The 24670-nt window shown below is 44.5% G+C and overlaps 1 protein-coding gene across 6 annotated transcripts in view; it reads left to right on the forward strand.

Moving 5' to 3' along the window:
- Nucleotides 1–24162, forward strand: part of TMEM260 (transmembrane protein 260) — a 54022-nt gene extending 29860 nt beyond the window's left edge. The window contains exons 5-16 of one of the 6 annotated variants that reach the window (XM_074996244.1): nucleotides 921–1034; nucleotides 3620–3799; nucleotides 8198–8238; nucleotides 9473–9556; nucleotides 9954–10071; nucleotides 10455–10627; nucleotides 12249–12420; nucleotides 15116–15264; nucleotides 17668–17844; nucleotides 20175–20228; nucleotides 20678–20768; nucleotides 23232–24162. In XM_074996244.1, the coding sequence (XP_074852345.1) occupies nucleotides 921–1034; nucleotides 3620–3799; nucleotides 8198–8238; nucleotides 9473–9556; nucleotides 9954–10071; nucleotides 10455–10627; nucleotides 12249–12420; nucleotides 15116–15264; nucleotides 17668–17844; nucleotides 20175–20228; nucleotides 20678–20768; nucleotides 23232–23486 (1608 nt within the window). In that variant the 3' untranslated portion in view covers nucleotides 23487–24162. The remainder of the gene's footprint in view (nucleotides 1–920; nucleotides 1035–3619; nucleotides 3800–8197; nucleotides 8239–9472; nucleotides 9557–9953; nucleotides 10072–10454; nucleotides 10628–12248; nucleotides 12421–15115; nucleotides 15265–17667; nucleotides 17845–20174; nucleotides 20229–20677; nucleotides 20769–23231) is intronic. The other 5 variants (XM_074996247.1, XM_074996245.1, XM_074996246.1 and 2 more) reach the window with 5 other exon arrangements.
- The last annotated feature ends 508 nt before the right edge of the window (nucleotides 24163–24670 follow it).

Genomic DNA, 24670 nt, shown 5'->3' on the forward strand with positions numbered 1-24670 from the left:
CGGTGATCCAAGGCTTTTTTTTTTCTTTTTAAAATAACATTCATGCTTTAAAGACAGCTCTTAAAGCCACCAGGTGATTTTCCTGGGCCAGGATGGGTAACATGGAGAACACCTGATGCTCTGGAAGAAAGTTTTCTATCAGCTGGAGCTTGGGATGGCTATCTGATAAAGTTGTGAAGGTCTGAGCATCCCCTCCTAAAATCTCGGACACCACTGAAACTATCTGAAGTAGTTCCCCTATCTCTAGTAAAATCCTGCCTTTATAATCTGATTTCTGGGACGAATTCAGTGCTAGAAGCAATTTCCCTCTTCCAGCAGTGGAAAGTTCCCTTTCTAGTCTTCATGGCCTATGAGAGATTGGACCCTAAACCTGTCACTAGTGTGGGAATGAATGTTTCTATCCTGAGCCTCAGGCCAAGGTAATTTTAGGGGAAACTACACATTTGGGAAAGGAAGGCCAGTTGTTAGAAGCTGCTGAGAGACAGGGTGGCAGAAGCACTCCAAATGGACTGTGGCTAGGTAAGGTGATCAGAGGTCCGTGATACATGCAGTTAACCACATGGATAGGCAGTTTATCACTCCGGCATTGCGATTTACCATGTAAGTACTATCATCATGCACATGGTATGACATAAATACCCTCACCACGTTTCTGTGTATACTATCTACCTTCATAGATATCCATATATAACCATTTTTTAAAAACTGAGTCTAAAGTAGTTCTTAAATACATTTCCAGGAAAACATGTGGCCTATACATACGTGATTTTTTTTGTTTTGTTTTGTAAATGTGTATTGAACATTGCATGCTACATAGCTGCTTTTCCATTGTAACACTACCCTGGGTGGCAGCAATGCAGTTTTAGTGTGTGTGTAAATTCTGCACATTTTAAAGAATAATTGTACTTTCTTCCTTTCAGATATCGAAGGTTGGTGCTTTTTGCTGTGGGCTTAGTTTGTGCAATCAGCACACCATAACGCTTTATGTGTTGTGCATTGTACCATGGGTCCTGTTTCAACTTTTCAAAGGGAAGGTAGGTATCTTATCTATAGCTGAGCAGAATATTAAATTGTCATTTTTCCAGTAAGCTTGAAGGGCAGAGTGTAAGTCTTATGTTTGAACACTTATTGCTTTCCCTTCTGACACTGCTTTGATATTGACGTGTATGTGTGTTGTATGGTTGGCAGCAGTTCGTGATATGCCTAAGCTAGTCAGTCGTAGTCCACAGCAGCATAAAGTCGCAGTCCATCAAGCTGACATCACAGCCAAGGATTATGACTTTGAAGGATTTTGAAGCTGTCAGGCATATGTGACTTCTTAGAGCTGTCCATTTCTGTTGTAAACTCCTTGGATCAGGGACCGTCATCAGACCATCTATTACATAGCTACATTGTTAGTACTTTGATGAGGATACTGGCGGAAGTTCCGAGTCTGTGGAAATATGCGCATGCTCCATGTTTACTTTAAAATAACTTTCCACAAACGGAAAAGTAGATGAAATTGATGGTGACTGTAATCCCTTGAGAAGATCAGAGAAGGGTAGGAGTGATCTGGACCTCATGACTCACAGTTCCTGGCAGCTGATGGAGGCATGGAAATTCTTTTAACCCACAGGGTTAGTTTCCAGGTGATGACTTTCTCCTGATAGTGAAAGAGGCCACATCTCAGTACTGCTCAGCCTCTCTGCAGCTTTTGTTAAGGTCAGTCACATACGGCATGCTTGGAGTAGAGAGCACTGCAGTGAAATAGCTGCAGTCATTCTTCTCCAGAAAGACACACCTTCAGCATCAACCTCAAACCGTTTTGGGAGTGGAGAGGTGAGATGCCATAGGCCGTGGTGTCAACAGTATCCCAGCAAGACCGTACTGCATATCTCATTTTCCTTAATCAGCACTATCTCAAGCATGCACCAAGGCCTGCAAAAAATCAGCTTCCAGATGAAAACCACCTGTCTCCAACTCAACCTGGGCAAGACCAAAATGATGCTGGTCTTAAAAACTGTCCTCTCCTGCTAAGTTTTCCTGTTTGCCAAAGTTGCGTAAAATCTCACGGCACTCTTAGACTCCTGGTGAAGTCCAGCTAATTGGGGGGAACATCAGTGGTGGTTTCCCACCTCTGGCTTGCTGGGAAACTTGGCACTGGTCCTCCTAGGTGAGGATCGAGCCAGAGAGGAGACGTTTCTCACTTGCAGACTGAATTTGCTGTAAATCACTGCTTTCGGCTGGATGCAGATGCTTCAGTTTGCACAAAATGAGGTGAGCCGCTGCCACAATCATCATCATAGCTGGCTCTTACATAGTGCTGTTCATCAGTAGATATCAAAGCACAGCAAGAAGCAGCTGTGCTGAGCCCATCACTAAATGTGGTCCAGTCCTTGCACTAGTTACCAGTTGGCTTCCATTGCCAGCTGGACATCATGAGCCTGACCTTCAAAGCTGTCAGCAGGTCAGGACCCAGCTGCTCTTCTCAGGGCCTAGGCAGCATATTAAGTCCACGATGAAACGCATGGCACCTGGGGATGAGACCTTCTGGTTCACAGTGTTCATCTTCCAGAGGAGACGCTGCAGAATCTGACCGTATTCAGCACAGTGTGCAAAGTCCTCTTTGCCGAAATGTTTTCACCATAACTGGTCATTTAATTATATAATCAACATATCTTCCCTAAGCAAAGCCTTTGTTTAAGCAGAGTTGGGTAAAGAGTAGAAAACTCCCTCGGGAGCATGCCATACAGATTTTAATGTACCTTGGAAATGCTTTGGGTACTCTGGTGTTCCATGCTACAGAAAACCCTATTATAGGCAAGTTATTTGAGTTAGTAAAATGTCTTCTGAAATAGCTCTACTTCTGACTTATGAGACTTGAGCCATCAACCGTTAAGCTATTTCCCAGCCTGTGGAAAGGTATTTTTAAGCATAGTCTCTCCCAAATAAACCCAGATAGAAAAGGGAATATTTTTATTTGACTGAAATGTAATTCATGGCCCCTCCCACCCCCCAAATAACAGCATGAAATATCCAAGCATAGGATTTTCAGAAGTGCTTACAGGAGTTAGGCACTGCAGTCCCTTTAAAAGTCTTGCACTCCTAACTCCCTTAGGCGTTTTTCAAAATCCCACCCCAGAAGTTGAATGACACAGGTTAGCCGGTGTGACCATGATAAAGTAAATGGGACAGCCGACTCCTGATGGTGGTGAGGCTGGGAGCAGTTATGTGGGAACTGCACTCCCTCTATCTCTCTCTTTTGCCAGATGGAATACCAGCCAACTCTTAATCACTGGAAAGTGGGTTATCTCAGCCTTGCAGTGCTTCATCCATCTATGCATGTCATGGCATGATTTAAATGTAAAAGATGCAATGCACATGATACTCCTGAGTCCTAGCTAATATTATTTGCTTCACTTAAATTTCACCCTGCCATGCAAAGGAGATCAGCTTGATGCAGTTTCCTAGTAATCCACAAAATCGTAAGGTTTAACATAGCATTTGGTAGGGACTTACTATAAATTGAGAGATCAACTCAGTGTAAATATATTTGATGTTTACTGTATCTGTTCTTGAAGTTCCAGGGTGATTAAACTAAAATAAACGTTGTTGTGCACTATGACCCATTTTGGTGCAGGAATTGTCCCTTGGCTATTTGCTGAAGTTGGGCTTATGCTTCTTGGCTGGTTTGCTGCCTTATCTCTATCTGCCTGCCTCATCCTACCTAAATCAAGCACGCTGGACGTGGGGAGACCAGATGACTTTTCAAGGATTTTTGACCCACTTTCTCAGGGAAGAATACGGAACATTCAGCCTGGTAAATAGTCATTTTCTAAAAGAGAATAGTTGTCTTGAAGTCAGGAGGCAGCAAAGCCTTTGCATTCCTGTAGGTCGGTGTGATTTAAAATGTTAACCTTTCATGCTTTATTCCTAATTTTAACCTCACAGGGGTAGCCTTGTTGATCTGTATCTTCACCAAAACGAAGCAAGCTGTCCTGTCACACTTTAAAGACTAACAACTTTATTTACTAGGTAATGAGCTTTCATGAGTAAGACCCAGTTCACTTCCTCTGAACTAGGCCGTACCCACAGAAGCTCACTGCCTACTACATAAAATTTGTTACTCTTTAAGGCGCTACGGGACTGCTTGCCTATTTTTAACCTGTTAGTCTATGAGCTTGTTCCCTGGGATAATGAAGGTAGCTTGGGAGAGCAGAAAAATAATTTAATCCACCTTCATGCTATTCAGTAGTAGGCATCCTTCGGTCTGCATAGACTATGGATCGCGCTCTTTAAAGTTTCAATTGAGGACTTCATTTACAGCGTCTATTGTGACTATGAAGACCCACACGAGAGTGACAGTCCTTGCCGCATCTCTTGCAGATGTGGTGGGTGTCTGGCAAGTCCTTATTGTGCTTTCTGTGTGCTTGCTTTTCCTCTGCTAGCTGTCTGATCTTCATCTCGCCCTTCTGAAGGCCCTTGTGTAACCCCTGCCTCCATCTGCTGCGGTCATCTGCTAGTTCTTCCCAGTTGTCCAGCTCGATGTCTACCTCTCTGAGGTCTCTCTTGCAGACATCTTTGTAGCGCAACTGGGGGCGTCCGGGAGGTCTTTTGCCAGAGGCTAGCTCACCATACAGGATGTCTTTTGGAATCCTTCCATCATTCATCCTGTGGACGTGGCCAAGCCAGCAGAGTCGACGCTGCCTGAGGAGGGCGTGCATGTTTGGGATTCCAGCTTGCTCGAGGACGGCGGTGTTGGTCACTCTGTCCTTCCATGATATTCCAAGGATGCGCCTGAGGCAGCGCAAGTGGAAGACGTTCAGTCTCTTTTCCTGGCGGGCATACAGGGTCCAAGTCTCGCTGCCATAAAGGAGGGTGCTGAGGATGCAGGCTCTGTAGACTTGCATTTTGGTGTGAGTGTACAGCTTGTTGTTGTTCCACACTCTCTTACTGAGTCTGGACAGAGTTGTGGCTGCTTTTCTGATCCTCCTATTTAGCTTAGTCTCCAAGGACAGGGTGTCAGTGATGGTGGACCCGAGGTAAAGGATGAAGTTGTTTATTGGAAAATGTGCAAGTACATTCAGTCACAGTCTTGTTACCAGTGGGTATTGGCACAAAGCATGAGCAATATTTAAGAAAGGTTGGAAAGTAATTTTTAAATAACTCTGTCTTAAGTCAAATTACCCAGCTTCAATTGTGGTGGATTCTTAATGGTAAAACTTGGGGAAACCTCAGTTGTTTAGAAAATGTCCCAAGCCATTTTCATTGCTTGATTTTGTTTTTTTAAATGTACTTCTCCTGTGATTCTTAGTGTAAATATTCCATAAAATGAAAGGAGATTTTTCATTCCTGAACTGAAACATATTTAACGGTGCCCCTCTTCCTGCAAATACGGGCGCTTGTTCATACTTGTCCACAGAGCTTTGGGGCTTGGCAAGGCCCCTTCCATCCTTGTTTCAGGTTCTCTGCCCCTGGCAGCACAAGGAGAGTGGTTGGTTATCATCTCTGCCTTCCCGCCTTCTTCAAGGAAGTCATTAGAAATGAGCAGGGAACTCAAGTCTCATTTGGCAAACCCTGAAATCCCACTGGGTCTATTTAGAAAAGTCCCTATGTGCATAGAAGCTGTCTGGCAGCTTTTTGGTGCAAGCTCTGTCCTTACTGTAAGGCATACCGCTGCAGCCTTGCTTACGGGGAGTGTGGTTGTAGCATTTTTGGCAAAGGTTGTAATGCCTGCTGAAAGTAGTTAATTCCCCAAAGATCCTGCAGGTAGGAAGAGAGAGGCCATCTTCAGAAGGGATGTGGAAGCTTTGCCTCAGCTTTGGTCTGTCAACATCATCTTCTGGAATCAAAGCCCCTTTAAGTTGTCTCAAGGAGTTGAGCCCCAAGCTGCTTATCCCACAGTCAGCTCCTACAGCTCAGGTTACCTGTGTGTGGCAGCTTGGCCTAACCCGAGGTGAAATCCTCGCCCAGGGTGATATGCACTAAGGTGGTCCTTTAGACCTTCCACCCTTTCAGAGACAGCAAGAGTTCAAACAAGATTCTCTTATTTCAAGTTAGGAACATCAGCCTGGGGAAAACAGTGTTCCAACTCTTCTGGGTTTCTTACGTTTTTCGTGCGATGGCCTAGATTTGAACTTAAGACTCTCCCGTATCTCTGCTTTGTACAATAGTAAAACTGCAAGCGCATCTAAATTTTCTTGTCGTCATCTGCTAGTCCAAGGCTATTTAAGACCCAACGTATCTTTTCCTGACCTGGGACCAGACAACAGTGTTACGAATTCTTGATAAAACTCCTTTTGAACTGATGGCGTCCTTTTTCCTATGTTTTTTCTCCATAAAGATGTGTTCCCTTGTCTTAAACATATTGGCAGAAAGAGTTTCTAGAATCTCTACTCTTTGGAAGCCTGATCCTTACTGCTTATTCCACAAGGATTATGCCATTCTACATGCTCCAGAGTAGGGTGTGTTTTTTTTCTTTTGTTTCATTTTTTGTTTTTAAATTTGGATTAATTCTTCCATAGCTCACAGGAAAGCTTTCTTCCTTCATCCATCCTAAAGTCTCAAGACCCAAAATGTGGTACCTGGTAGCTTAGAAAGAAGCTGCTACCATTTATCTAATTAGAACCAGCTCTTCGCTGGCCATGGCCTAAGCTTCAAGATGTAGGAGTGGAAGAGGCTTACTACTATTGCTTCAGGAGAATGTCGTCATCTTTTTTTTCCCCCCCATCCCAAATGTATAGTCTGAAAACATGTAAATTGGCCATAGCTAGGTGGGTCAAGTGCTGAACGAAATACATGTTCGGCAGCATATAAATTAGTTCTAGAGAGCAGTTTAACCCATTCGGCACATTTTCACTGCATTGTCCAGAGCAGGAGGGCCATCATGCCTCACAGGGAGAGCCTACAAATCCTATCACATGGTCCTAACTCCTTTTATAAAGCATGGGAGGCTAGGCTTGCACTGTTCAGCAGCAGCAGCAGCAGCAGCAGCAGCACCACCCTTTCTCAGGACTCGATTCCAGTCACGATGCCAAAATAAATATTGCTATTTGTGGGAGGAGGAGAACCTTCTTTCTGACTTTTCTTTTCCCGTTAGCTTTTCCTTTACTGCACATGACATCCTGAATTTCTAATATTAGGTGGATAGGGGCTGGGGTCTAGAATGGGAAGTCTTTTAGGTGGTGATGTCCTTTTTTTTTGGGACTGATCACTCCCCCCCTACTAGAGATGAGGTAAGTTCTGTTGGTACGTCTGCAATGGCCTCTGCTCAGGTCCATGCGTCATGTTGATACAACTCAACAAAGTGCTGTTGTGTAGAATTACTTTTTTTTTCAAGCTGCTGCCAGTGTTTTCAGGAAGAGAAGTGTGGCTCACACATCTCAAATTGCGGGAGATGTACTTCCCAGAAAATAAATAACAGACGTTTCCCATGGGGCTGATACTTTTACTGTCTGTGAATGGCTTCAAAGAGTTTTAAGACATGGGACCACACTCATGTATGAGAGATTGTCAGAACGGTTGCAAAGCAGACAGGATACATATGCATGTTAGTGAAGACTCTGCAAGGTACATTCAGGTTGAACCTCTCTGATCCGTCAATATCTGTAATCCGGCATGATTTTAGTTAGCCGGCCAACCACTTACCATGGGTGTGGCCAACTTTCCTGTAGTCCCATAAAGTTAGTTTACAGCCACCAGGCCTGGATCTCAGCGTTCTGTGATGTTTTTTAGCTGTAATTTAGACTTATATGTCTTCTTCTCAGAGCCCAGTAAGCAGTGGAAGAACTGGTAACGTGCTAGAAACTATTGACCTCCTGTTTTCTGGCAAATGTTCTTCCTGTACTGGTCCGGTCCCGTGTGTGCCAGACTAGAGAGGTCCAAACTGTACTGTGTCACTGACAAGGTGGAAGAAGTAGTAATTTTATAGTATATGAAGCGAAGAAAGTTCTCATTTCATATTTTAAGTACAGTGCGATTTATAACTGGCTGTCAAAAAGAATGTGAGCTGCTGGAAAACTGTGTCTCAGTATAGATGCCACTAGAGCTTTGCCTTCATAAAGGCCAGTTCGTGGCTGCTGTTTGTATTATGGCCATGCCCTGAGGCTGTCTTTGGAGCTCTGTTGCTCTAAACACTTCACACCTCTACAACGAAAGAGCAGACTGCACCCCAATTTAACATCTTACAGTCTCTGTTTTTTCTCACTTTTGTGTCTAGGCCAAATCAGAGACGGGATCCAGTATGAAAGAAATGTTGCTGTGAGTAAATGCTTTAACATACCGCAAAGTTTCAGGGTCATCCCTGGTCCTCCAATATGCTTTGTGACTATTGTTCTGTTCCTGTAACTCTGACTTCATAGCTTGTGTGGGGCATGTCTAGATATGTGTCCACGTTGGTATGTGTGTCCAGTCCCAGCCTGAGCCTGGGATGAATGCCCACGACTCCTGCTGACATTAATTCTCTATTAAACAAAAATACCAAACGGGTAGATGCCCACTCAGTGGGACACTCCTGTTTTCCCCCTGTTGTCTAGCAGATACAATGTATGCTGTGTAAACAAGAAAGTGCTGTTCTGGAGCAGGAAGGGCTACATTTTGTTTGCTTTAGGTAGCCCAAGTAAGGGCAGGTGTTCACTGCTCCAGAAGATCAACCTGCTCAGGGTTGATCTTCTGGGGTTCTATGTCGGGCGTCCCATAGAGATGTGCAAAATTGACCTCTCGGGGTCACGGTCGACATTGCCCTGTATAGGCGGCCATGTTAGCTGAGCGCGGATACGTCGATTTTAGCAACGCAATTGCTATAGCTGGAATTGTGTGTCAGTGGTCGACTTTCTTAGCCTGGTGGAGACGTAGCCTAAGTAGGCTGTGCATTGGCGTACCCCTGCAAAGGGGGTACTTTTCCCACCAGCCACTGCATTCATGAGAGAACTATTCTTTGGCAGCTACTTCAGCTTTATGGCTCAAATAACATCCATGATGGCTGCAGGTAAGAAGAATTCATCAGCACTATGCCCAAGTGAAGATTCCACCACTCACCTGTCATTGTTGTCACACACATGGGCAGCTAGTTGAGAGTTAACAGCAGTTTTAGCCCAGCGTAAGTTTTCTGTCAGCCAGCTGTAAAGAACAGAGCTTTGTTCTGACGCTCCTTGCTCTAGTGAGGATATTGTGGTGTGAGAGCTTAAATGCATTCTAGGGAAGCATCCGGACAAATGGCTGTGCACTGCGCTATATAATGAAATGACTAAAATAAGGGCAGGAGAAGATGGCGTTTCTCCTCTTCTCTTTATCCCTCCTCCTCCTTGATTGTTGGATTTAACATCTAAAATGACGTCCATTCCACTTCTTGATGTACAAAACATCTCGATTCCAATTTTTTGTAGGTATGTCACAGTAACAGAGATAAATTGCACTGTGCTTACACTGTACTTTTGTTGACATGGTGTGTAGATTGGGGCTTGGGGGAATGAAATGAACATTGATTTCTCCATAGTTTTCAGGTAACACACATGAAAGCAGATCTTTCCTATGCTGTCCCAGCCCTTGCGATCGTGGCGTGTTTATGTGCAGCAGTGCCGTAAGTCGGGGTGAATACGCTCAATTTTGTCTTTGGTTAGTGACTGAACGATAGCCTTAAGAGACTTTTTTTGCACTGTGCCAATCGCAGTGCACGCTTTCAGGAAACCTGCTGCTTCTCTTGCTGTTTCTCAATTACTTGTTAACGTTACTTGTTTTTGACGGCCTAGTGATGTAAAAATCAACTTAATCTTTAAAGTGTAGCTCTGGAATCCTTCCATTAGATATGCATTTTGAAAAGGGAAAACTTGTCTCATTAGTAGTAAAAAAAAAAAATAAAAAAAAAAAAAAAAAATCAATTCATTGTCTTAAATACTCATATGTTGTTTATTTAAGATAAATGTTATTTTTCTGCCTCCTTTAATCCTTTTTAGTGAAATGTTTTGTGTTTCTTTTAGGGCTAAGCAGGAGAAATCATCACTGATATGGTTATTTACTGCAATGTTCTGCATTTATTCATTATTCTTTGCTTGGAGAGCAAATTTGAATATTACAAAACCACTTTTTATGGGTGTGGTAAGTTTCATAGAATGCTAGGACTGGAAGGGACCTTGAAAGATCAGAGATTCATAGTGTTCTAGTTTTAAAAAGAAGCACCTATCCTGTTCAGAGTGCTACTTTTATCTATCCTTACTTCTTCAGAGGTTGCAGCCCTCGATATTCAGTAAGAAATACAAATAATTAGTGTACTTATAAACTGTGTGAAATATGAACAGGGTTGTTGTCTAGAAACGTGTATCAGAAACGACTTATTTAAAAAAAAAAAAAAAAAAAAAGTTTCATGTTCTTCCTTAATTTCTGTATGTCCAAGCAGAGACAATCCTGTCTTGGGAGCTTGGAAAGTGAAATAACAACATGTCTAACAGCCAGACCTGTTCTCTCTGTGTTTTGTGCCTTAGGTGGAACGATTTTGGATGCAGAGCAATGCAGTGGTTGCTGTTCTAGCGGGGCTAGGACTGGCCTCTCTCATTTCTGTTGGAAATAGAGTGCTTGAGAACAACCCTTTGCTGTACTGCTTGGAGTGGCTTTCTGCTGCTGCTCTTGTTGCTAGCCAAATTTATACCAATTACAGGTAACAAATACCCTAAAGCTGCTTCTCGATGGGGCTTTGGGTGCTTGTTCCACGGTGTAAGATTTGTCATGGCCCTAGCCATCCTTAAATCTGTGAGCTGCTCATAAAATGTTTAAACGGCCGATTTTTGGCAGTGGAGCAGAGGGGTTGGGTTAATTCCTTGAATGGACAGAGGGTGTGTGCAAGTACCTTAGGGCAGTTTTCTCTGCTGGCTTTGGGGAAGGAAGGCTGCAGCTTCAAAGGCCACGTCCAGAAATGGGTTGGAAATGGTGCTGTCCAGAGCCCTGGTGACAGCCTCTGAAAGTCATTTTGAAATCCAAGGGCTGTCTTGTGTCTCGCTTATCCTATAGAAGCACTGGTCTGTCCTGCAGGCCCTTCCCCCACCACCAGAATCCCTGGAGCCACCAACCCAAGTGTCCTCAGGTGATTTCAATAATCAGGTTTTATAGAGGCCATCTCTCATCCATGCGAGGCTGTTCACCCTCACCCCTTTTGGTATCGCCCTTTCCATCCCTTTTTGCTGCCCCACTATCCTATGCTTTGATCTCCTTTTATGGCAAGAAAGCAACTCCCTGCTTCTTGTGTACAACCTGACTGCTGGAGCCATCTGGAATATAATCTGCTCCATGGCCTGCCCTTAGTCCACCTCTGGGGCCAGAGGCTCCACTCTTGGCCAGAGCGCTGAGGCCTCCTTGAGTGAAAGACAAAAAACACAGTGGTGAATTAAATTTTCATACCAACAGCGCAGTATATCTGCATTTTATATCAGAGTTATTGGCCCCACAGGCCTTGTACACCTTCCACTGCTCTACTCTGGTTTCCATGTACATTCCCTGCCTCTCTGGGAGTTAAGAGTTCCATGGTCAAGCCAAAGATTCCCCCATCTTGGATGTGAACTCATTTCTGATGGTTGCACCTGAAGGAGAAAGGTTGCACGAATGAGAAACAGGGAAGTGTAGAATTTGAGTTCCTCACTCACAGGATGCTCCTCAGGTTTCTGCTGACCTGTGAGGCATATTGGTCTACACTCTAGAGTCATTCAGCAGCCTGTCCCAGGGCCAGCACCTTGACTGTGTGGGGTGTATGCAGTTTAGAAGCCGTAGCGGTTTTGTGTTGGAGCTGCTTGTTCATGTGTGTGTTTCTTTTTTTAACCAGCCATACCCTCAGCTGGAGTAAATCTGCTCCTCTCTGTCTGACTTTATAGTCCCATGGTGAGGTTCTCAATACAGTAAAGTATTTCATAAAGCTAGAAAAAATAGTGTTCAGTTAAAAACTTTCACTCACTTCATTGTACTGGCACTTTCAATTAAAACTAATACACGTTTGTTTGGGATATAAGGCCTCGTAAGAATCAGAGGCTACAGTGTATTTATTTACAATTACTTTGGAACAGGCTTATGTTTCTGCCTGTGGTCTGCCGTGTAATCTGAGACAAGTCCTTTAAACTCCTGTGCCTCATTTTCCCGTCTGTAAAATGAGGACTGTGATATTCATAAAAGGCTTTGAGATCTGTGGGTGAAAAATGCTGTTGGATAGTTAGACAGCCTATTAGATAAAATTGTTATAAAAGCCCCATCAGTGTCTCCTCAAAGGTTTTTCTGTTTTGATCTCTTCTGTTAAGCATTTGTGACCAAAGCAGCAATTACGTTGTTGATAAATTTGGAAGGAACCTCCTGTCCTCCATGCCACCTGATGCAATCATCTTGCTGAGAGGAGACTTACCAGGGAATTCTCTTCGTTACCTTCATTATTGTGAGGGAGTGAGGCCTGATGTTACATTAGTGGATCAAGAGGTACGTAAATTATGCAGGGGGCAATCCAAAACTTCACCATAGAAAACAAAGGCAGGTTCAGCTTTTCACTTTTTCCTTATGTTTCCTTTTTTTTCTGGGTTGTAATGTTGTTTTACAAAGGGTCTTCTTTAGCTCAGGGTCTGTTTGACGCTTCCAAGCTCTGTGACCTAAAGCGACTAGCCAGGATTAGACTTAAAAATAGATGCCCATTTTCATTGCTGTAAAGATGCACCTACAGCCCTGCTCTAGGCTGGCACATAATGTCACTTACACTTTATCACTAGAGATTTTGGCTCAGAGAACGTGTGCGCCAACAAGATGGTACCGCAAGAGCCAGTGGGTGCAGCGGAGAAGTGAAGAATACGGCAAATTTGTAAATGTAAAAGAAAAGTGATTTTTTCCTCTATCCCTATGAAGATACCAGTATCAGTGTGTGAGTTTATGCAGTGGCTCTGTAGGGTTTCCACATGGCTAGCCCTGTGACTTTAATTTAATTAAAAAGATACATTTTCTAAAGATAACTAGCTGTCCTGTGGGAGGTCTGCCCTTGGGTCTAGCTGCAAGTAACTTTCATATACAGATCAGGGTTTGTGCAGCTTGTAGAGGAATGACAGAAAATGCCCCGAAGAAAGTAGCCCTGATCCACAACTGTCCGTTGCTTGCTTTTGTGCCTGAGCTGGGGCTGTTCTGAAGAAGCAGGGGAAGTGCTCAGTGAAGTGATTTCGGATGCAGAGCCTTGAAAGCAGCCATGGCAATTCATCCTTTCCCAGAGGGATTCTGGCACAGTACCTGCAATGGAGCACTGCTGCCACAGAGTCATAGGACACGAGAACTGGCAGGGACCCTGGGAGGTCACTGAGTCCAGTCCCCTCCCCTCACTGCAAGACCAAGCACCATCTGACCATCCCTGATAGATGTCTGTCTGACCTGCTCTTAAACTTCTTCCCTGATGGAGATTCTGCAGCCTCCCTAGGCAATTTATTTTAGTGTTTACCCACCCTGACAGGAAGCTTTTCATAATGTCCAACCTAAATCTCCCTTGCTGCAATTTGAGCCCATTGTTTCTTGTCCTATCCTCAGAGGCCAAAGAGAACAATTTTTTTCTCTGTTCCTTGTAACCCTCTTTTAGGTACTTGTAAACCGCTATTATGTCCCTTCTTGGTCTCCTCTTTTCTAAACTTAAACAAGCCCGGTTCTTTCAGTCGTCCTTCATGGCTCATGTTCTAGAGACCTTTCATCATTCTCGTTTCTCTTCTCTGGACCTTCTCCAGCTTCTCCACATCTTTCTTGAAATGCACTATGCAGAACTGGAAGGAATCATATAGGAAGCTTCATCGTTTGTTAGCAGATATTGCTTCCTCCTTTCTCCAAACTTTGTCCCCTCCTGGCGTGAGATCATCTCTCTTACTGCAGACCTCTTTTGCCAGTCTCCTCTGGCCCCTTCTTTGATTCCACATGCCGATTTCCCAGGAGGAGAGCTCCCTTAAGGAGAAGAAGAGGGAGAGCTCAGCCAGGGGTGCCTCAGGCAGAGGCAGGGACCAGGATTCTGATCACTTGACTTCCTGTGCCCTCTTATCAGCAGCATGGACAACTGGAGGTGGAGGGGGGATAGGCTGCCAAGTGATTGATAATTGAAAATAGTCAAATGTCACTTACAGCCAATATTTGTTCTGTTTGAGGAGTTACTGGACTTTGCTGTAAGTGACATCTGACTATCGATTACTTGGCAGCCTGTCCCCCCTCCACCTCCAGTTGTCCATGTTGCTGATAAGAGGGCACAGGAAGTCTGCACCCCATGGCTGACTCTTGGACCCAATGAAGAGAGAGACTTACATGGGGTGCAGAAAGGCACCTGGAAAAAGTTAAAGTGGGGAGTAACTGTCACCTGTCTCCAGAAGCCCTTGCAAGAAGGGAGCACAGTGCTGGCTCCCACCCTAAGCAAGATGCTGACCACAGTGCCCCAGAGATGGGGTTTGGGATTCTGTACAATGTGGTAGCTCTTTCCCTGCTTCCTGTGTCCATGGCAGTCTTGTGGGCGAGATTTCCCATGCTCTGGTTGTACAGTTTGCATGAAGCCTTAACAAGCCCTTTTACACTTATATCTGTGCTGTGTTTGCAGGGTTTATTTCACTTCCCTTGTAGCCTAAGAAGCAGGAAAGAATGATTGAACACGGAAAAGGAGATTGCTTACTTCCCTTTGTCCCAAATGAGCCCTGAAACCTTGAACGTGCTAAATGATCAGTATTGCAAGGCTTTTAGATTTTCCTACAGAACCAAAACACACCGCCTAACGCTTAACCAAGCCATAGCCACTTTGCATCAGCTCGATTCGGTGGATGATGTTACTCTTGCAGGGAGATTATTTTAGCCTCTCATGCCTAAACAGTTGTTGGTTTTTTAATCTGTGTAAACGTACCGCTGCCAAGTGGCATGGAACCCAGGATCTCTGGAGCTTAGTGCATGAGCCTCTACCACATGAGCCCAAAACTAGCTGGTTATTATCTGAGGCTACAGACCAGACTCTCTGCTCTTTCCATCAGAGGCGTCAGTGCCACCAAGTGGGACACTGTGTCGCACCCAGGAGGTGTGTGGGTTTACACAAACTTGTATTTTTTGGTGTACAAGGGTGGAGAATTTTGTGTTAAAGTTAAGATGGGCTTTTTTTTTTTTTTTTTTTTTTAACTCTTTTTGGTAGATGATGACTTACAAGTGGTATTTACCAAAGATGGCTAAGCATCTGCCAGGCATCTCTTTTCCTGGGAGGCAGTGGAATCCTGTGGAAGGAATATTACCTGATGGAACACTCACTTTTAATCTCCATCATTTTCTCAAAGTAAATAAAAAGTAAGCATTTCTTTCATGTAATAGCTTTCCTAAAACCTTTGTGCTTTTTCCTGAAAATGTTTACATAGCAGCTGCTCTTACGTGCTAAAAGACCAGTTGTCTACAGTGACTTTCCCACTGATTTAATTAAAATATCTAGGCTGAAATGTCACTGTCCAGTTATAAACGTCATTGTTTAGGAGGAAAAAATAAAAGGTGATTAACAAAGAACGCATATAAGATCTTGTCACAATTCAGTTAAAAAGCAAAGCTGCTACATACTTGAAATCACCACAGGTGGAAAGAAAGCTGATGTCGTTTCCTCTTCATGAGACTCTGGCTTTTTTAGTAATACAGAGTGTGTGTATTCCATAAATAAACCACCTACAAAAATAGCTCATTAAGAGCAAAGACACATGAATAAGGATAGCATCCGCATTTCGACTAGCCAGGAGAAACATGGGGAGGGCTTCAAAGCCTAAGATGATTGTCAGGTATGGTCAGGAAGAAATGTATCCCTTCCATGGTGTAATGGTTCCCAGGTGGTCATGTGAACTGCCGGGGTCTTCTTACCTTATTCTGAAGCATCTGGTATTGGCCTTTCTGGGGATGTATTACTAGATGGAACATTAGATTAATCCGTAGAAATTCCCCGTCTAAAGCTAAGTGGCCTTGCCTGGCATGTGTGATGCAGCAGCGTTTTCAATGTTCAAAGAACATAAGAATGGCCATACTGGGTCAGACCAAAGGTCCATCCAGCCCAGCATCCCATCTGCCGACGGTGGCCAATGCCAGGTGCCCCAGAGAAGGAGAACAGAAGACAATGATCAAGTGATTTATCTCCTGCCATCCATCTCCTGCCCTTGTTCTGAAGGCTAGGGCACCATACTTTACCCCTGGCTAATAGCCATTTATGGACCTAACCTGCAAAAATTTATCAAGCTCTTTTTTAAACCCTAATGTGCTGCATGCTACATTATGCCAATAACAGTGTGCAACTGGGGTACTCCTGGAGCCAGCTAGAAGTTTTGTCCCAAGACAGAGGGAAGTGGAGGAGACTTGATGACCTATGCTCCGTGTGGCGTACAAGGGTTAAGCAATAGTAGTCGTGAATTAACAACGTGACACGAGTGACAGATGGGTAGTCGAGTGCTGAGTGTGCAACCACCATGTCTTCTACCTGCTGTTCTTGAGGACTCTGGTCTGGGCGTGGAGCTGGGACCGGGAGCTCCTGAGTGCTAACTCTAGCCTGAGAGAGGCTCCATCTGCAAGTCGGAGCATGTCATGTAATGGTATCCCATAGCCCCGAAGTTCTAATACTGCTGTTCTGCATTAACGGACAGGGACACGAAGCCTTTCCCAAGATATTGCTGTGGTTATTTTCCCATGGTGGATCTGTGGAAGAACTATTTGGGTGTGAGAGAGCGTTTTCAGAGTTCAATAAACTCCTTTGAAAGTGGCAGGTTTAGCTATAGAACTCGGATCGCGAGATGACTTCGGTTTTCTAGCTGGTGCACGGTGGTGGGGATGCTAGAAATGCCTTAATAGATTGAGTGGACTGGGAGGAGGGGTGACGGCTGAGACGGCACTGGCAAGTACACCTACAAGTGGATGTGTGGGGAGAAGGCAGAGTCATTGCTTACACTTGGGCGCAGAAAGGGGTAGCCTGGGCAGCCCTATCTCTGAGTGCACCCTTGCCGTAACCTCTGTGGATGATGTGAGTTGAGCTCCCTTCTGCCCCACATCAGTGCTTCAGGGACTGGGAGGACTCTCTCCTTCATGAGACCCCAGCAACACATTAGGAGGGGACAGGCCAAGCTATAGTTACATTGAGTGGATGTCCTAAAGCTACTGCAACCTGTGTCTCTGTGCCAATGTCCACCTGGCTGGCCCCAGCCTGGAGCAGAACAATGAGGCACCTTGACTAGCACACGCTAGGGGTACAGGCCCCACTCTCCTTACTCCCCCACCCCTGTTAGTCAAGCCTTGCCCATTTCAGGATGGTCAAGGAGACTCTTTTTCCCCATCTGATCACTCAGCCCGCCACCGGCAAGGACCATTCTCCCACCCTGGAGGTCTGTGGGCTGTTTGTCATCACTGCAGCCAACACAAGCCTCAGGGCAAAACCACCCACTGCCAGCCTCTTGGCCACTGCAGAGGCGAATGACCACCGGGCAGGGGCACTGTGATCTGCTCGGATGTCACAACAATTACCCCTTCTTCTGAGGCCCAAGTAGCCCATGTTCCTTGAATGCTGGGTTCAGCTCTTCTCTCATTTCTTGGCCTGCCCCTTGCCCCAGGTACATGCTTTGTACTGGGCGATGCTCAAGAGGAGCTGTTTTCCATGACAGCGGGGAGTGACGCAGTGAAAGCTAGCGCATTGAAAGGGTTTACAAATAATGTCATCGTTCTGGTTTTTGACAGCAGGGAAGCCTTTGCTTGCATAGGACTTAACGAAGGGGACTCAACTTGGAGAAAAAGCTATTCGCTTTGGCCATGGGGTTCCTGTGACAAATTGGTTCCTTCAGGAATTGTTTTTAACCCAGGAGAGTGGATCGGTCTTACCAGACACATCTATAACTGGACCGAAGACTATGGAAGGTATGAAGCATTGCTGTTTCCATTCTGATTTCTTGGTCTCCTAAATCAAGGGCTCCACAGAGGCTGCAGGTTAGTCTTCTGCTACTAGCAGAAACAGTTGGGAGCTCTGGACTGCAGTGTGTATTACTTAGCTGTCCACCTTCAGAGAAGTATGAGAGAGGTAGCGGTGTTAGTCTGTATCCTCAAGAACAACAAGAAGTCCTGTGGCACCTTGTAGACTAACAGATATTTTGGAGCATAAGCTTTTGTGGGCAAAGACCTGCTTCGTCAGATGCATGGGGGAGGGGCAGGGTTCTCAGAGGTGTATTTAAAGAGAGGGGTCCCAGTAAAAGGGAGGGCCAGAGTTGACCAGGTCTATTCAGTCAGGGTGGAAATGGCCCATTATCAGTAGTATGCATCAAGAGAGGAGAAAAAACAAGTCAGACTAGTCAGGGGGGATGTGGCCCATTGTCAGATTCTAATGTGGAGGTGTGAACTTCCCTTGCAGAGAAACTGCTTTTGTAAGGGGCCAGCCACTCCCAGTCTCTGTTTAATCCTTGGTTGATGGAGTCAGATTTGCAAAATGGGCCATTTCCACCCTGACTGAATAGACCTTGTCAGCTCTGGCCCTCCCTTTTACTGGGACCCCCTCTTTTAAATACACCTCTGAGACCTCTGCTCCCTCATGCATCTGACGAAGTAGGTCTTTGCCTTCGAAAGCTTATGCTCCAAAATATCTATTAGTCTATAAAGTGCCACAGGACTTCTTGTTCATCTTCAGAGAGCGAGGCTTAGAAAGTGATGAGGTCACGTGTGCGAATTGGCCTAGAAGTACCATCTTTGTGTTTGTTCAGCATGGTATGGCCCCACTTACCAGGATTAATGGTGTCTATATGAGAGAGGCTTGGGAATGGGTCTGTAGCACTGGTGAGGTACTTCACAACTCTAGATTTGTTAGCCTCGTAAGTGTCATTTGAGGGATTGCAACACAGCTGGAGAGGGAAGGGGCTCCGATAAAGAGCCTTTCCACACCTTTCCTGCTTGTAGTTAGCGTTATGGTCCCTTGTCTTCAGGAGCACAAGGGACCTTATTCAGTGGAGCACTCAAGAACGTGTTATGAAGTCCTTCTTCTCTGTTCAGTGGGCCACTTACAACAGCGAAGGACAATAGGCTAGTGAGTGGGCCATATGAATGGCCTTCCTTCATCTCAGTGGGCCATAAGATTTTTGTAACCAAGATGATCTCCCAGGATTGGGTAGTTCTGCTAACTGCTCCTGCGTACCTACAAATTTTGCGGGGTATGCCGACTGAACTGTAACGGCACTTTGCTCCAGTGCAGAGGGAGTACCCAGCTCTCACAACGTTGTGTGCGATCAGTACGCACCTCAGTTCATATGTCCCTGTGTTAAGTCTGTGTCACGGAAACCAGTGGAGTCTGGCAACTCTGCACATGGTCAGCGGTAAACAAAATGTCTCGCAGGCCACACACAGAACCCTGAAGGGCTGCCAGTCGTACACCACTGACTTAATCCCATGCTTAAATCCCAGTGAAGACAGTGGCAATTAAGCACAGGTTTATTGTGCCTTGCTGAATAAGAATAAAAATTTAAGTGTTTTGCTGAATCACAAATTTTAATCCCCATTTTAATAACAAAATGACTGATTTTCATTAAAGCGTAAGATTGCGATCTCAGTAGTTTCTGCTTCAAAGAAAGATGTTTATATTACTATTTCATGCCCTTCACATTAAAAATATGAGGCATAGGCCAGTTTGGTGGTCCCTGGGCTCAGATCTTAGAAGTGGTCTCTTTTTGCTGTTCACAGCAGCCAAAAGCACAAAGAACATGATTTTAAAACTCCCAGCGTATCACACACACAGCAGAGAATGGTGCTTAACTCAGGCGACTCAGCTTTGAGGATAGCTAGGGCTCTGGGAGACATGTAGAAAAGGAGCCACAGGAGACTATATCTAGAGAGGGAGAGAGAGAAAAATCATGTTTTCCCGATCTGAAGAATTGGGTCTGTCCCATGAAAGCTCCTCACCTAATACATTATTTTGTTAGTCTTTAGCTACAGGACTGGCTTTTTGTTTTGTGAAGATACAGACTAACACGACTACCTCTCTGTGGCTATTCAAGAGCAAGTTCATTCTGGATTCCTTGTTGCCTGTGCCCCAGACTTCATGGCCATGTTCCTTCTGCCTGGGTGATGTATAACGTGAGGCATTGTGGGGGGGGAAAGGGTTTCTCATGGAGTGCAAGATGATCGTGCCAGGGATGATGCGCATGGAGTCCAATGGATGAAGTCCAGTGCTGTAGTTGGTTGAATTTTACTTTTACTTATTGTTTTAGGTTTGATCCAACTTCATGGGACGCTGTAGCAGATGAAGAAATGTGGCAGGCCAGGTGAGGTTCTCTTCCTGGCATCCGTGGCTATTGGCTTCAGATTCATTGGACTGGAGTGCAGGTCACAGTGGGTGTTGCAGTAGTGCATGTTGCTTCCAGGAAGGGATGTATTTCCCCCTCCCCAGGGAAAAAACAAAGGTCTAGAGGAAGATTTGGCTGCGTGGAAAACTCCTGCATCTTCTGCACTGAACATCAGCTTGATGCACTGAGTAGAGCTGAGTGAATTCTGTTGACTAGATCCTGCAGAAAGGTGGATTTTTCTGCAGATGTCTTCACGGAGAGGTTAGTTTAGAGAAAGAGAATGAGAAAATACATTTGTGTCAAATGTAATCCATGGTAAACTTCCCAGGAGAGGAGAGATGAGTTTTTATGCACAGTCATAAGGGGCTTTTCTGGATTCATCCTCCATGAGACACTATTGTTAATGTGAAGTTTATTCTCTCTTCTAGGATGAAAACAGCCTTCTTTATCTTTGACCTTGCAGAAACTGCTACTGTGTCTGCAGATATAAAATCCCAACTGTATACATTTGCATATGATGTAGGTAATTTTTTTTTTTTTTGTGGCGGTGAAGTACCTCTTAATGCTCTGAGACCAGAGCAGTGCCTAAGGCACAGATACATAACAAGGTGGTGTAAGTGCAGAATGTATTCTTATATCTCAGAGAGGTAGCCGTGTTAGTTTGTATCCACAAAAACAATAAGAAGTGCTGCGGCACCTTAGACTAACAGATTTATTGGAACATAAGTTTTTGTGGGCAAAGGCCCACTTCGCCAGATCTAATGAAGTGGGTCTTTGCCCACGAACTCTGATGCTCCAATGAATCTGTTCATCTGTAAGATGCCACAGAACATGTTCTTATCCATCCAGTCCAAGTCCATAGCAAATTAAAATGGGACTGTTTAGGAAATACACCCTTTCCCATATCTCCCTTTAACAGCCTGCCCCAAATCTTTGCAGAAATATGGCTGGATGGTCATTCAGTTCATAAGTTAAGGTGATACTTAAAATTTACCTAGCTGGCACCTTGTTGTCTAGAATTATATCCTCCCAACCTATGCTAATAGCGCAGGGTGTACACTAGGCCTCATTGCTTTCCAGAGCTGTGCCACATCCCCAAGCCAGCGAATAGAAAATTAGAAGAAATGAATTCAAAAAGACCTCTAGAGGTCATCAAGTCCAGTCCCCTGCACTTCTGGCAGGACCAAGTATCATCTAGACCAGTAGATATTTTGGAGCATAAGCTTCTATGGGCAAAGACCCACCTCATTGGATGGATCTTGCATCTGATGAAGCAGGTCTTTGTCCATGAAAGCTCATGCTCCAAAATATCTGTTAGTCTATAAAGTGCCACAGGACTTCTTGTTGTTCTTGAAGATACAGGCTAACACGGGTACCTCTGATACTCATCTAGACCAGTGTTTCCCAAATGGTGTTCCATGGAACCCCAGAGTTCTGCAAAATGAATATAAGGGTTCCATGAGGAAATGATCAGGGGTTGGTAGTTCTAAGGAGTCATATGTGGCTCCAGATGCTGCCATCACTGACTCCTCTGTGGCTCCCTGCCTTGCTGCTGCTGAAACAGTAGAAATAATTTAATTGAATTTAAATGTAACTGCAGGGCAGTGGGAGGGATCTGGCTGTTAAACCAGCTGAATTTAGTTCCATTATTTCAGCAGCAGCAAGGCAGGGAGCTGCGGAGAGCCCCTCACTTGCAAAATAACTGGCCTGTGCGCAGTGGGGGCAGGACAAGGGGAGCCAATGGCTATCCTTTATGGGAGCTAGATGTGTCCTGTAGTTTCTGAATCATCCTCACCTTTCATTGGCTGTGACTGTTGCTCACGTTGCCATAGGGCGGCCAATGAAATCGGGCCCTCGGTACTAGAGTTGGAGGAGCAGCGGTGACTAAGGTAGGTTTGTCGGCCATGTTGGGTGAGGTAATGGCAGGCGTTAACTCAGGCGCAGAGTTTGTTCAGGTGGGGTTAGGCTGGGGCCTCTTTGGGTGGATGGGTTAGTCCTGGTGGCTGGTTTGGGGCTGAGAGGGATTAAGCCTGGGGATGGGGGCGGTGGGGTTGGGGCTGAGAAGGGTTAAGCCAAAGATTGTTTTTAGGGGTTCTGTAAATTCTTTTGAGTTTTAAAGGGTTCTGTGGGCAAATAAAGTTGGGAAACGCTGATCTAGACCATCCCGGATACGTGTTTGTCTGACCTGCTCTTAGAAATCTCCAGTGATGGAGATTGCACAACCTCCCTAGGCAATTCATCCAGTGTTTAACCACCCTGACAGTTAGGAAGATTTTCCTAATGCTCAGCCTAAACCTCCCCTGCAGCAATTTAAGCCCCTTGCTTCTTGTTCTACCTTCAGGAGTTAAGGAGAACATTTTTTCTCTCTCCTTGTAACAACTGTTAGAGTTTTCAAGTTATGACCCCTCTCAGTCATCTTTTTCCAGATTCTAAAATTTGTGCTGCACATCACACCACTAGAAATAATATCTGGGACCTCAACAGCGGCTCATTGGTAGTATCTTCCTGGTAAAGGCATTAACTAACGATCTGCTTATTAGAGATGAGGCTTGTCTTAACCCAACAAACAAAAAAACAATAGCTTTCTTTAAATTGTTCTCTGTTGTGCAACATTTTAGAGTTTGTCATCCCATCTCAGGCAGATTCTTAAGTATGTGCCTAACTTTTGAGCATGTGAACGGCCTCATTGAAGTCAGTGGATGCTTAAGCCCTGTTTGAGATATCCTGAATCTCCGAACTATTGAATGTCTTTCCATGCCTATAGTTAAATCTGTTTTCCATGGTGGAAGAGCTCTCTCAAGGAAGTGGATTATGTCACAAAATGGGGTGGTGTCACTCCGATTTGTAAGATTCTAAAATAAAAAAAAAAGTCTAGATTTTGGCCCTCAAAACAATGGTTCTGTTATCTGTTTTCTTAACTCTATGCAGTTTTGAAAAAGCCACTAAAGAGGACAATTGTGTGTGTTTTATACATTGTTTTAGTCATACAAGGAAATCATCCATTCGCATAAAAACCATCCAGTCAACTGGCATAAGAACTACGCGATAGCTTGTGAAAGGATGCTGCGTCTCCATAAGGCCGATGTGGACCCTGAAGTGTTGTTGTCTGAAACTGTTAAACATTTCCTCCTCTATACAGAGAAGGCAGAGGATGATCCACAACGAGCAGATATTCTGCAGGCTGTAAAACATCTGAATAGAGAGCTGCAGGGGCTAAGAAAAGTGAAACAGATGTGAAGTGGCTAGCTGGATAGAACCCATTTGTGGACCCTCTTTCTGAAGTGTTAAAGTTCTGAAGTCGGAAGGTAAAACTGAATTGGTCATTAGCATGCTAATGTTCTGGAACGGTGACAGAAGTGAGAGCAGAAGGAAGTCACGTGGTCTCCTGGATGAAAATGTAGCACTCTCCTTTCTTTTGAGGTCGCCAGATGAAGAGTTCTGGTAGCCAGCGTGCATTTCACGTTGATTTGTGTAGGAAAAAAAATTGTTACCAAATGAAGCACTGTGTTCAAAAAAATAACTGTGGGGAAAGTCCAAAATACTGTGCATGCAAATACGTCCACTGAGTTGATTTGATATGTATAATTACTTCATAAATATATCAAGTTGATTTCCCACTAAAGGTTCTTTTCTTTGTCAAGTTCTAGCTGTGTAAAATAATTTTGTATGTCTTGGTGTGCAGTATTACACACTGCCATTAGAGAGAGAGTGTGTGTGTGGGTGTGTAACACCTTTAAATCTCATGACACTCACACATCCTGTGAGATGTCCTAGATGTTGAATGTTTTAGGAATATTTTAGAGCATTTTAGCTGAACTGTTTTTCTTTCTTGTAGAGTCAAGCAAGTTGGTTACTGTGAATCTGTGTCAGGCTCAACAGACCAATAAAATTATCTTAAAAAAATGACCTAAAATAGCTGTTTTATATTTTGTCACTGATTTTTAATCCTTTTACTTTGGTCCATCGAGGACTCAAACTAAATGCTTGTCCTCCATTGGCAAGGCAGGAATTTTATCTTCCCAGTGTAAAGTCCCTGTGTCTAGTCCTGCAGGCCCATGAGATACTTTTAGAGAAGTTGTCACTGGCCCAAGGTGGAATCTTGGTGGAGGTGATTTTCTGGAAAATGGATATGCAGTAGGATTTTTTTTTGTTTTTTTAATTACAGCTGAGCAAAGCTCTCTTGGCATTTTGGAACATTAGAGTAAGTGGAGATTGTATAGAGAGCAGAGTGCAGGAGAAGTGATCAAAGGTGTGCCATAAATTTACCACAAGGCTCCGCAATTTACTGTATGAATTCCATCCCTGCATATATATCGCTGCATTCCATACCCCCCTCACTCATGCATCTGATGAAGCAGGTCTTTGCCCACGAAAGCTTGTGCTCCAAAATATCTGTTAGTCTATCAGGTGCCACAAGACTT

The sequence above is a fragment of the Carettochelys insculpta genome, chromosome 6, assembly GCF_033958435.1.
Source record: "Carettochelys insculpta isolate YL-2023 chromosome 6, ASM3395843v1, whole genome shotgun sequence".
Lineage (NCBI taxonomy): Eukaryota > Metazoa > Chordata > Testudines > Carettochelyidae > Carettochelys > Carettochelys insculpta.